This window comes from Solanum lycopersicum, chromosome 1 (genome assembly GCF_036512215.1).
Source record: "Solanum lycopersicum chromosome 1, SLM_r2.1".
In the NCBI taxonomy this organism is placed as follows: domain Eukaryota; kingdom Viridiplantae; phylum Streptophyta; class Magnoliopsida; order Solanales; family Solanaceae; genus Solanum; species Solanum lycopersicum.
This window is the reverse complement of record NC_090800.1, coordinates 91,205,174-91,217,680: the sequence shown is the minus strand read 5'-3', so window position 1 is coordinate 91,217,680 and position 12,507 is coordinate 91,205,174. Positions and strand designations below refer to the sequence as shown.

The window sequence follows — 12,507 nt, the reverse complement described above, 5'->3', positions numbered from 1 at the left end:
TTCAGTTTGATTTATCGATACGTTCGATTTTTGCACACTCCTAGTTTGACTTGACACTAAATAAAGAAGACTTTTGATCATGTATTCCTAAATTAAAGTTATGTCAAATGTACAAAATTGTCCTTTAATCTTGTGTCATTAAACATACCACGTGGAAAGTTTTAACAAAAAAAGAATGATGTCATTCTTTTTGAAATAGACTAAAACAAAAAGCACGTCATTTTTTTTAAACGGAAGGAATAAAAAAAAAGAAGAGGTCATTCTTTTTTAAATAGATTTAAAAGGAAACGAGGTCATTCTTTTTTAAACAGAGTGAATAATTAATTTATGACAATATTTTACACTAATTAACCAAGGTTGGCTCGATGGTGTTAAAAAAATTGCATGTGCTTTGGGCCCCCAAATTTAAGAGACCTTATTTTATATAGTAATAGGTTATAAGTTATTATTCTATAACAAATATTGAATATTATTTGTTAAAAGTAAACATTTCATGAAAAATGAAGGGATTAATAGAAGAAATTTGACATATATCTAATGAAAAATAATTGAAAATAAAAAACGTTATATTATGCGATGAAAACTAGAAGAAATAAATTATAAAAGTTATTAACAATATAAATTTAAGGCCTCTTTTAATTTTTACTTTAGGCCATTAATATACTTGAGTCGCTCCTATAATTAACGATATGTATAATTTTCTTTGGAGCTGATTTTCATATTGAGTTCTATTCCATACTCCCTATAATAACATTTTACCATAGAAATATTATTTTCAGACAAATAATATTATTATAAAGAGATTCAATGGTAATAAATTATTGACGAGTATATCATTATAACTGATACCACAATTAAATGGTACTCTGAATCGTTTATGTCTATCAAACTCAAAGTTGGCACTTCCATGTTACGTACATGGAAGCTAATTATTTTCATTAAGTGACTTCTATTCTACCAAGTCAAACTCATAAAATGTCCTTTTTTTTTAAAATTTATTTATTTCTTGTCGTTATAATTTGTTGATGAATTTATGGAATATTACTAGAGTGGGGGAATACGTTTAATTTCTTCTTCCAATTCGTCTATTACATCCTGAATTTTGACAATTTATTGTTTTTAAATGCATGCAACAATATAGTAATTGACATTTTTGTATAGTAATTGACATTTTTGTGTAGACCAATAGAAAACTATGTGACACAACGAATAGATGGAAGAAGAATTTACACTTCTCTTTATACTTAATCGATAAATCGGTCAACAATATTCAAACTTACACAGATTAAATCCCTTAAGCAGACTAGAATAGTTATTTCCTCGTTCAAATGTTGCTAAAACATACCTATAGGCAACTATATACATAAGCTTTAATTTACATAATTCAATTTTACTTGAAATGCATTTGTTTTGTCAGGCTTATTTCATTAATATGCCCATTTGGATATGTCATATGATAAAGATTGATTTGAAGAAAACTTTTTGTCTGGACATGCAATTTGAATCTTTTAAAATGTATTTTTTTCTTCTGATTATATATATAAAGTTTCCTAATTCTTATACAATGTTATCAAATGAGCAAATTATAGTTCATAAACAAAATATCAGAATTTCTTTATAAATAAATATTTACAATTATAAACTTTAAATACACATAATATTATAAAGATCCATTAGTGAACCACAGGTAGTATCACATTATTCTTTGTAATTCTTTTTTATGATACGTACAATCTGTATGTAAGCATGAGTCTTTTTTCGCAAAATTTATAATAATGTTTGTTTATTTTTTTTAAAAAAATATAAACTTATGGTCCAATTTTTATATTTAAAACTGAAATCACAGTTTGGAAAAAAGGTATAAAATAAATAAATTCTTTTGCAAAAAGTAAGCAAATGGGGTGGTGGCGCAGTTGGCTAGCGCGTAGGTCTCATAGCTTCTGAGTAATCCTGAGGTCGAGAGTTCGAGCCTCTCTCACCCCAATTTTTAATATTTTACAAATATGAAAGAGCAAAACAATAATCTTATTTGACCACAACACTTTTTTTTTAAAAAAAAAAGTCAATTACATAAACTTTTTCAAAATATAAAAGAGCAAAACGATAATGTTATTTGATGTTTAATACAAATTATAAATTTTCATAATACATAGTTTTTGATACATCCCATTGGTAGATAATCAACCTTATTTCTTTTAATTTCTAGTGATCAATCATGAACACAAGAAAATTCTAGCGCCTGCACACAACTCCACGTCCAGACATTCCACTGCTACATTTCAAGTTGGGAATCTCCAAATTATTCAACAAACCTTCATTTACTACTTGAAACTTAGCCACAGAGCAATCAGCATTAAATAATCCTGAAGCTGAAAACTCTTTGTCACCTCCCATTACAGGCATCAAAACACCCATTTTCACTCTGCTCACATAATTCCTTCTATAAGTTTGTCCCAAAACACCACTCACCTCATCACTCAGCGCGAAAAATTTGAACCCAAGTTCAAGATGAGCAAAACAATTATCTTCTGTTATCCCATAATTATGAACTCGCGATTCTTCCTCAGTAATAGGCACCACCTTTGCTGTAATCTTCAAAATGTTTTCAACTTCGATTATAATTTCATTGGTGTCACTTGTTCGGGTAATAGAGGTCGTTGGTCTAGTTTCTGACTGCCACCTGTCGAGACATAATATAATATAGTAACTAAAAGGTCTCTTTAAAAAACATAAGCTTTTAAAAATTGTAACTCGTTAAAAAACAAATATGTGAAAGGACGTATTGAGACATAATATAATTAAACATTTACCTCGCGCCTTCATTTTCAGGTAGAAGAATAGATTCACCATCAATGTTTAGGTAAAGACGATCGATTGCATCATCCCATGTTGCTGTCTTTAGTGCTCCAACTGAGATGTTGTGAGTGTCATATAGGATGCCAATGGCTTGAACCCAAGTGAAGTCTCTCTTCATGTTTTCGTTTCTTTTTCCTATGAAGTGGCCATTGATGTGGAGGTTAGAGTCTGAGACTAAGCAAAAATCTTTGTCCTTCTTGCCGTGGAAGTAGAAAGTAATTCCATCAGCACCAATGAAACGTGGATCTTGACAAACTGCTCCAGGCTTGTCACAACCTACGTAGACGTTCATATAAATGAAAGCCACTTAGTTATTGGAAGAAAAAATAATACTATACAAAAAATTCAACTATGGTTCTTATAGTCAGTGAATAGGGAGGGACTATACAAAAAATTATTGAAATGTCGCTATGGAGCAATTTTTAATACTATTAGGTTACTAAAAAGATATACGTAAGTTTAAATTTATTAAAAAGAGAAACTTACTGCAAACAGGTTTGCAAGAGACACAATCAACTTTACAAGTACCAGGGCAAGTGCTAGGGCATGTATGTTCTTGATTGTAACATTTGCTATGTTTCTTGTCCTTGCTTTTGCACTTAACCTTCTTTGGGGATTTTGGTGGATGGGGGTGACCAGGAGTTGGAGGTGGGGATTGTGGTGGATGGGGGTGATAGGGAGTTGGAGGTGGAGGTGATGGTGATGGACCATCAATACAGATAGGTTTACAAGAACGACACTCGGTTATGCAGCCATTGGGACAGAATTTGGGACAAACATGTGGGAGATTTTTGCACTTTTTGATCTCATCGTCAGAGCAATGAGAATGGCTTGGATGATCAGCTATTCCAGGGGGAGTAGCCTCTACTACAATTACCAACAAAATCACAATGAGTCCCACAACATATGATCGAGACATTTTCCTTTTCAATATAGGAGAGAAACCTTATAGTAAATATGTTGTTGTTGAGACACTTGAGTTATGGATATTCCTTAAATAACAACCTCCTTTTATAGGAGTTGAGTTCCTAGAGGATGACAAAAATAAGCTTATTGTTTCCTGTCATAATGTCAATTTATTTTTGTATAAAATTGCATGTTTCTTCATAAGTCATCTTGTTAGCACATGCTTCTTTCATCAAGTCAACTCTATTTTCTTCATTCAATTTCTTTAGTAGCTTGTTGCTACCTTTATGAACGTATGGCATCACTTGATAGTAAAGTTGCGAAACTATAGTACGTAAAGAGTGGTTTCGCGTAATTTCAATAGTACGTAAAGAACCACATATTCATCTCAATATGTGGGTTGAACGGATCTCATATTTTCTTTTAGGTGTGGAAGTGAATTCATAAGAAAGTACTGTGGAGCAAAAAAATTAACCAAATATATACATATTATCGATGAGAGTAACTTTCAATGGATTAGTGAAGCACCCATGAAATTTTCCTCTCCTGTCGAAAGCAATATAATGGCGAAAAAAATAACTTGGATCTAAATATGTTAATGACACTGTCAATCCACAAAACCATAACACATTACATGAAAACTGCAGATTATTTGCTCAAGCAACGCATTGTCAGCGTAACAGCTGATAAAAATTACAGCCTAAACTATGTCCCCTTTGCAGCACTTTTTCTTATTCAATGCTATCTCCAGTCCAGTGCTTCCTGCAGCAAGTTATCCAAGCAAACAAAGTGAAGAGTACACAACAAAGAAGAAGAGAAAAGGCTATAAAATTTCATGCTATGTATTATAGGCAAGTATCGTATACTCGAGAAATTAATAGCGAGGAGATGCAATACCCAAGATCAGATAGAAAGTTTTTCGCACTGAACAAGACGGTATAAAAGGTAGAGTCCGGAGCCTAAAGGGTAAAAAATGTTAACAAAAATTCCAAAACGGTATATGAAATTTCTTTTTAATCAAAAGGGCAAAATCGCTCGCGAAGTAGCGATTTTGTCCACTGAAAAAAGCAAAATCGCTGCTATAGCAGCGATTTGTTAAATTTGCTTTTTTTTTAAAAAAAATATAACAAAATCGCTCCCTCGATTTTCAAAATAAAAATCTTTTTTTTAATATTTTTTTGATATGTCGCTGCTTAGGCAGCGACTTGTGTATAATTTTTTTTAATTAATTTTTTTTGTTTTTTTTTATAAAAAAAGTTTAAATCAAATAGCTGCCAAAGCAATGATTTTTAATTAAATTTTTTTTAAAAAAATAAATAAATAAATCGCTGCCATTTTTTTTAGTGATTTAATTTTTAAAAATTAAAAAAGAAATAATTAAAAATTGCAGCAATGTAATTTTAAAAAAATATTTTTTTCATTTAAACTTTTTTAAATAAAAAAAGCAAAAAAAAATAAAAAATTAAGGTAATGTCGCTGCATAAGCAGCGACTTACTTAAAAAGGTATAAAAAAAATTTTTGAAAATTGAAAATCGCTCCCGAGGGAGCGATTTTGTTTTAATTTTTTTTTTTTTAAAAAGATCAAATTTAATATAGCAGCGATTTTGTTTTTTCCAATGGACAAAATCGCTACTTCGCAAGCGATTTTGCCCTTTTGGTTTAAAAGAAATTTCATATACCGTTTTAGAATTTTTGTTAACATTTTTTACCCTTTAGGCTTCGGACTCATAAAAGGTAACATGTTATTTATCAAAAAATACAAGGCAACATGTTTAAAAGTACCTTGTGGCTGAGGCAGATACGAGGAGAGTGTTACTTAATCAGTATACATCTAATAGGTGATCCCTCCGCACCAAGCAACCTTAAGGGAAGACAGTGTACAGTGTACAAGCCAGCTTCTATATCATCCAGCTTCAGCCCTTCTACTAGAATAATCTCCTGGAACATTTCAAATATCATAATGCTTGCAACGATTATTAACTGGCATTAGAACAAGTAAATGTCAATAATGTGACTAAAGTATAAACATTCTATTGTCTCCTTAAAACAAAGAACAGAGATAATACTGGACTGTAATTTTCTTTTTTCTTCCTCGAAAAACGATCATCCAACTCGCTTTCACAATCTAGAAGACAAAGATCATGTCATTGGTCAACCATCAAAAGGTTGACATATTTCCAATGTTTAAGTTCAACTAACCTCCACTTGGTTACCAACTCAGATTTCATCTTTTATGAGTTTCATTACATGAAAAGGATAAACAGGAATGATATACAACTTAATATTTGCGACCGCCTCCTCTAGTTCTCTACATATATTTTTTTTCTTCATAAGGAAACTTCAGCTAAGGAAGTGGAGGAGGCCCATTCACTTAACCATTAAAAATTGACTCAAAAGTTGACCACCCTCCATAACTTAGAAGGTTAAGAACTTACGATGCAAATATTGAGTAGTCTTTGTCATTATTGCGTGACTATTCAGATTTCTTCTACAAATGTAGTACAAGTGAAGATCAACAGATCCACAATAACCTTAGCCGCTTTGCAGATGACATCTAGTTCACAATCTAGCACATAATATTTTGAAAGCACCATAATTGCTACAACTAGCATCAGTTTTGAGCTGCTGGTGATTAGAGTTAGATGCTACTTGTAGCAATTAGGAAATATTACAGTGAATCATTTTTTTATCGGCCCTTAACTGTATTTAGTTGGATCAAGGTTAAATAACAAGTTTCCTGGTAAATAAGAAGTTGGGAATCTGATCTAAATTTTGAATAATAAAGGGAAGCAGGAATTTTCTATCTCCATGATATGCAATCACTTTCTGTTTAAAAAAGAACGAGTTGCATCAATAGTGCCATTTATTGCTAAGAGCAACTAGAATCTCATGGAATTATGAAACATTAACTCGAGCCAAAGTAGAAAAATTAGACAATTGAAAAAATCAGAATTCTGCGCAAAGCATAGAATCTTCATTTATACATTTGCAAGCACACAGACACCCCTCAGTTGACACCCCCAATTTTCCCCTGATGTGAATCTAATCAAAGGGGGCAAATAAAAGTTCAACTTAGTTCGGATATGACGACTTACCCTGCTTTTCAGGAAAACATGATGGGCAGGAAGCAAATCATCAAAAGCAGCAACAGATAAGTAATCAATTCCTGAAAAAAAAAATGTTGGATACGAATTTTTTTACCAGTCAATAATTGATTAAGAGGAAAATCAAGAATAAGTTATCACTCATTTACACTGGTTGAGCTGCATCAGTAAGAGATTAGGACAGTCAAAATATGGTAGTTCTAATTTGAGGGCAAAAGTTGGGGGAAATGGGAAAGGATAACACCCAGGTTTATAAGTATGATGAATTATTGTCAAAGAAATTTGTGAACAGAAAGCAGTAATGGAACAGCTAGCTGAGGATGATAAAGTACGTGAACCACGACACATACAGACTAAAGGTCGGATAAAGCAAGAAAGTAAAATAAGTCTAAATTCCTTATTCACCAATTGAAAATCCAGGCATCAGCCAGACTGAAGATAATACAAATATATACATAATGTATATATGCATGTGTATTAATTCAATACCAGTTCAAGCACTCACATGATCTACCTGATGTTACACTTACTCATGACATGAAGCATAAAGTACTGTGTCAATCAAGCAAGGAGTTACAGGAAAAAGGAAAAAGAAAAACAGAAAGAGGATCCCTCTGACCAAAGAGGTATAACAGTACACAGAATATACTGCTTATAGTTGAGCACTTATCTAATCGACATCACATTCAAGCATGAAGTAAACCATTACATCATTTGGCTATTAACATATCATAGTGTTAAAGCCTATCTTACCAACAAGTTTGATGTCAGTGTTGTCCACTAGCCACTGAGCTCCATCCTTCATGAATCCGACATAGCTTGTGTCGAATGCCTTTTTCCACATAAGCCGCCTGAAAGTCAAATAAGTTTAATCAAGACATACTGAACAATTGTAACTGTACATCCAAGTCAAAATCATTTAAAACTCTGTGTTAAGTGTTGCTTCAGGAACCTGATAGCATCTATCCTTCTTTCTATACCAACTGATTATGCATATTAATTCATTGAAATATGAGCAACAACTACATAAACATCAAGTGCATCAAACTGAAGCCTCTAAAACAGCATACACCTGCACCTAAGAAGGAATCCTACCCTGTTCATGTAAGCATGGGGGAGGAGAACAGAATCCACAAACATAATTGACTTCTGGATGAACATCTCATTCTTCGCACTAAATGCCAAACCTTAATTGAATAATCCTTCGATTAGGTTTTCAAAATATTTATCCAGCATGAGCATTACCACTAAAGAACAAGAGAAAAGGTTAGAGACAGATACAATCCATCTACATCAGGCTAGGGTTCGTAATACATGAGTAAAGCATGTGTAGACATTCCAGTAACAACATCTATGCCAAAACTGAAGAAGATACAACTAAATATCCACAATGAACAGATAGAGAATGTGCTGTAAATTTTATTATGTTTTTTCGCAATTCACCAATGTACTTTTTGGGATTTTTCGCAATTAAATATTTTTCTTTTGCTGCATTCTAGTTTGTTTTCAACTTCCACTTCCAACTTTGACGATTTAGTCCACAGTCCCAACAACGCTTTCACTACCAAGACGCAGAAATTGATCACACCCCACACAAGTTCAACTCTTATATTCGCTTACAATTTAGACTTGAGCAAGAAGTAAAAGCGCAAACTGCACTTAACATTTGACAACCCTCTTCCGTACAGCACCACAAAGAAAAAAACAGAAACAAACATAAAGATGCAAAAAGTCACAAAATCCTAACTTTCCTTCAGTATATACTAAATCAGATGCAAGGATAAAAAAAGTTATTAGATGTCTGTTGTTTATCTTTATAATTATAAACAGCCTGACCTAAGAGAAAATGCTTGAATGGATATTGATTAAAAGAATGTGTAGATGCACCATTTATCAAAGAGGTTAGTCTTCAGCAACCCTCTAAAAGGGTATGTCAAGTTCAGGCATCATGGTGTAGGGGTGCAATTGCAAAAAAAATTAAGGGCCGGGTGTTTTCTGATAATTGAAGTTGGATCTCCTTATATAAGTTTGCCGGTCACTTATCAAGCTACATTGCTTATGGTGCTATTGGTATATGTTGCATGCAAATGAAATTTTATACAATACCACATACCAGATACCTTGAGGATTTGGAAGAATCTGTAAATTCTGGAGATACTCCAATATTATTAACAATGAGAAGAGACGAACAAAAACACAAATCAAAACAGTGACGCATAAAAAAACTTCCAACAATTTCACTACAATATACAGAAAAAAACATGTCGGAAAAGAAAGGAGAAACTATAATAACTTAGAGAAATCTTGAGCTGAACTTCGATAAAAACAAATTGCAAACTAAGCACAGTTTTAAGATACTGCTATAACTTACCTGTCAGTGTTTAGTGTTCTGAAAAGTACTCGTTTGACTCCCTTGGGAATATGTAAGGATTGCATAGCATCCGCTGTGTAAAAGAAAACAGAAGTATGATCATATATAGCCAATAAGCTGATGTAAACAACTCGTGTCTGCTACTCAAATCACAGATAGTATTTCTTCGTCCAGTTATTGCACATATCATATTGTATGCAAGGTAAAGACGGGAAAACTCTTGAGCTCAACAATTTCAAGTCAACTGATATGCTGGCAAATTGAGAACTATGTAAGACAATCAGCTAGAACAATTGATTCAAAAATAGGAGAATTTATCATACTAGAGACATTCAGCATGAGACGGGAGGGGAAGATTTACCAGTTAAGTTCTTGTCTCTAGGAACATCAACTAGCAATGCAGGACCTGTTAAAGCAAGTGCAGGACATCATCATTAATGATGAAAATGTGTGATACTGCCAGTAAAAAGATAAGAACACTAATACACAGTTACACACTGCTAAAAATTAAGGGAGAAAAACTGGCAGGAATCACTGTTCGCGACCCAGGATTCTATTTTCTCATCAATCCAATCCCCGTTTATGTTAAAGTGAAGTATCTTAAACAGACCATAACATCTGTGTAGCTATAAAAGCTTTACATTAAGGACAAAATGAGAAGTTATAGTTAGATGTTTCCAAATATAGAAAAGTGTCATTATTTTTGGTATGGCAAAATAAGGAAATTAAATAGTATCACATAAACTAGAAGAGAAGTAGACTAAAATTAGATCTCAAAAGATTGATTCAAAAAAATTCAAATTCTTAGACCAGTCTAAACGGTTTCCAGTTTTAAGTACTAATCTCCAGTCTTCAATATCCCATCAATTTGAAAGGGCAAGTAAAATTCAAGGTTTCAAACTGACTCATGAGTAGCACTGACAGTGTAGAATCAGATCCATGACTCATGAGTAGTTAATCATAACACATGCGTGATCATTTTTCTAAAGCACAAGAGCTGTCAAAGGTAGAATTTTCTGTGTTTAATACCATTGAGAACTCTAAGGTCAAGGGAATCAACATCAAACCCTGCATCAAAGTAGTCCTCATACATATGTCCTGGTGCATCAACATGAGTGCCAGCATGCACGCCTAATCTCAATTCCGAAAAGTTGTAATCAGAGCCATTCTTCATGCTCGACAAAAGAGTGAGAAACTGTCCAATTCCTTCATCAGAATCCCCCATAGGAGTATTAGGATTGAACTGGTGTGTGGTATCAAATATTTGTCCATCTTCATACACCTCTCTCCTCAAAGGTCTCAAATCATCACTAGCTCCAACACAAGAGCCCGGTTCATCACCATATCCAGTTGGGTATGCATCATTAGGTGATGAAAAAGCAAGTGATATTGTACTCACAAACAGCAACTCAGTTAACACTAGCAACTTACACACAGCCCTCATCTTACTCTCTAGGAAAGGCATGACCTCTAGCAATGGAAACTAGAAAGCTCAACGTTATGGCTTCACAATATGGTCAGGTAAATGAAATTTTGTTAGGTATACATTTACTCTTCAAAAAGATGCTTTCTTTTTTCAAAGTTTTGGATAATATTCAACACTTTTGATGCCTCAAAAGATACCCTGACAATTTGGTCCTTACAAGTATTAAATATTTACAAGGCATCAATCTCCAGATGGAGGTCACAACAAAACAAAGTTTTCAAACTTTGCGGCCCTAGCAGAGGCGAAGAATAACATGTGGAATGTCGCTTTCTAATTTATTTCATCAAACGCGTGAACTTACCTGAAGGAGACAGCATAACAGGTGTAATACTACTAGTACGTGCTAAAAATTTAACCAATTTGCGAAGCATTGGAGACAAAAAGAGATGGAGATTAGTGGTTACCATTGAGAACTTCTAGGTCGAGAGTGTCGACATCAAAGCCAGCATCGAAATAGTGATCGTAAACATGGCCAGGAGCATCAATATGCGTGCCAGTGTGGGTCGGAAGTTTCATCTCGGAGTTATTAGCAAGAGAGCCATTCTTCATGCTCTTAGGTAGCCACAGGAACTGGCCAAGCCCGTCTTCTAAGCCCCAGGACGGCATATCAGGGGTCAATCTGTGAGTAATGTCGAAAATCCTTCCGTTGCCGTAAACTTCCCGACGGACAGGAATTAAGTCAGTAGATTGACAGGAGGTAGTCGTTTCAATACCATACGGCGAGGGATAAGCGGAATCGGCGACTGAAACAATTGGATTGAGAATTACAGTGATTAGTAGAAGTAGGAATACAGGAATTTTCATCTCGCCGGAGTGTGAATGAACAGTGACCGGAATTTGAAATTTTGAGAGGCTGCGCCGGAGGAAGAAAACACTGTTATTGAAGCAAAAGATGTATTTTTCAGATTATAGGCGCACAAGTCTTTCAGTGGAAAGTAAACACTGTGATTAGATATTTCAGATAAGTTGTCTTTGCGTGATAGAATTGAAAACTTTCACCGAGAATTAAGATTTAATTCAATTTTAAATGAATAAGTGTTCTATATAATTTATCTTTAATAAATTATCTACTCAGGATAAATGAAGTAGTAATTTTATTATTATAAGAACATGAAAGAAAGAAATAAATAAATAAATACAGCGAACACGTCTTTCTATATACTCTTGAGACAAACAAGTCGAATTCAATCTCTATTTTATTCCCTCGATTTTATATTAATTGAACTGCAGAGGGTTTTACACCTTCAAGAAAAGGAGATATAAATTAAATATAACATTTTTTTATTAATATCGTTAAATTCATAATTAAAATAATTACATATTGATTAATTACTAATTTCAATACTAACTAATGAAAGGTAAAAATGAAACAACACTCTATAAATAGTTTTAAAATATGAACAATTAAGTTAATTTTGTTGTAAAACTAAAACAAACTAACAATATAAAGATAAAGAAAAGAAGATTGAATATAAGACAAGAGATACAGAAGATGAACAAAAGATACGAATATTTCTTATTCTTTAAAGTATTCATCAAATCTTCAAATGTATACAAAATGAACATTTATGTCTCTACTTATAGTCTAACATAGAGGGATACAAAAGGTTAATCATAACCATAACATTAACATGAATATAATACACTTGAATAGTGTCAAATATTTATCTATTCATACTGTATGACAGATTCAAATTTATGATCCTCGTAACCATTTATAGCATTGAGTGCTACATCATATCAAATATAAGTCGACGACCATTTTGATATCGATTTCAATACA

The 12,507-nt window shown here is 33.1% G+C and overlaps 2 protein-coding genes and 1 non-coding gene across 4 annotated transcripts; 1 reads left to right on the top strand and 2 right to left on the bottom strand.

Moving 5' to 3' along the window:
• The first annotated feature begins 1,898 nt into the window (after positions 1-1,898).
• TRNAM-CAU (transfer RNA methionine (anticodon CAU)) lies at positions 1,899-1,983 on the top strand. Its single transcript is given in 2 exon segments — positions 1,899-1,936; positions 1,948-1,983. It is a non-coding gene; the product is annotated as a tRNA-Met (tRNA).
• Positions 1,984-2,088: 105 nt separating this feature from the next.
• Positions 2,089-3,873, bottom strand: LOC101254643 (uncharacterized). The gene is made up of 3 exons (XM_004230698.5): positions 3,343-3,873; positions 2,811-3,132; positions 2,089-2,680 (listed from the first exon to the last, which is right to left on the bottom strand). The coding sequence occupies exons 1-3, from the start codon at positions 3,773-3,775 to the stop codon at positions 2,233-2,235; spliced, it is 1,203 nt and encodes a 400-aa protein (XP_004230746.2). The 5' UTR covers positions 3,776-3,873; the 3' UTR covers positions 2,089-2,232.
• Positions 3,874-4,219: 346 nt separating this feature from the next.
• Positions 4,220-12,436, bottom strand: LOC101253534 (cyclase-like protein 2). Of its 2 annotated transcripts, none has more exons than XM_010316914.4 (7): positions 11,129-12,436; positions 9,600-9,644; positions 9,239-9,311; positions 7,621-7,718; positions 6,859-6,929; positions 5,546-5,701; positions 4,220-4,524 (listed from the first exon to the last, which is right to left on the bottom strand). In XM_010316914.4, the coding sequence occupies exons 1-6, from the start codon at positions 11,526-11,528 to the stop codon at positions 5,576-5,578; spliced, it is 813 nt and encodes a 270-aa protein (XP_010315216.2). In that variant the 5' UTR covers positions 11,529-12,436; the 3' UTR covers positions 4,220-4,524; positions 5,546-5,575. The 2 variants fall into 2 exon arrangements, with proteins under 2 accessions (XP_010315216.2, XP_004230744.2); XM_004230696.5 differs by lacking the exon at positions 11,129-12,436 and adding an exon at positions 10,268-10,943.
• Between the last annotated feature and the right edge of the window lie 71 nt (positions 12,437-12,507).

What these genes read in the sequence shown, in the direction of transcription:
- LOC101254643 (XM_004230698.5), bottom strand. Translation starts at nt 3,775, where the DNA reads ATGTCTCGATCATATGTTGTGGGACTCATTGTGATTTTGTTGGTAATT. An exon ending in CTCTTGCAAACCTGTTTGCA is followed by an intron (nt 3,133 to 3,342) that starts GTAAGTTTCTCT and finishes ACGTCTACGTAG; the next exon opens with GTTGTGACAAGCCTGGAGCA. An exon ending in CCTGAAAATGAAGGCGCGAG is followed by an intron (nt 2,681 to 2,810) that starts GTAAATGTTTAA and finishes ATGTCTCGACAG; the next exon opens with GTGGCAGTCAGAAACTAGAC.
- LOC101253534 (XM_004230696.5), bottom strand. Translation starts at nt 10,703, where the DNA reads ATGCCTTTCCTAGAGAGTAAGATGAGGGCTGTGTGTAAGTTGCTAGTG. An exon ending in TGACCTTAGAGTTCTCAATG is followed by an intron (nt 9,645 to 10,267) that starts GTATTAAACACA and finishes TTGCTTTAACAG; the next exon opens with GTCCTGCATTGCTAGTTGAT. An exon ending in AGAACACTAAACACTGACAG is followed by an intron (nt 7,719 to 9,238) that starts GTAAGTTATAGC and finishes TTTGACTTTCAG; the next exon opens with GCGGCTTATGTGGAAAAAGG.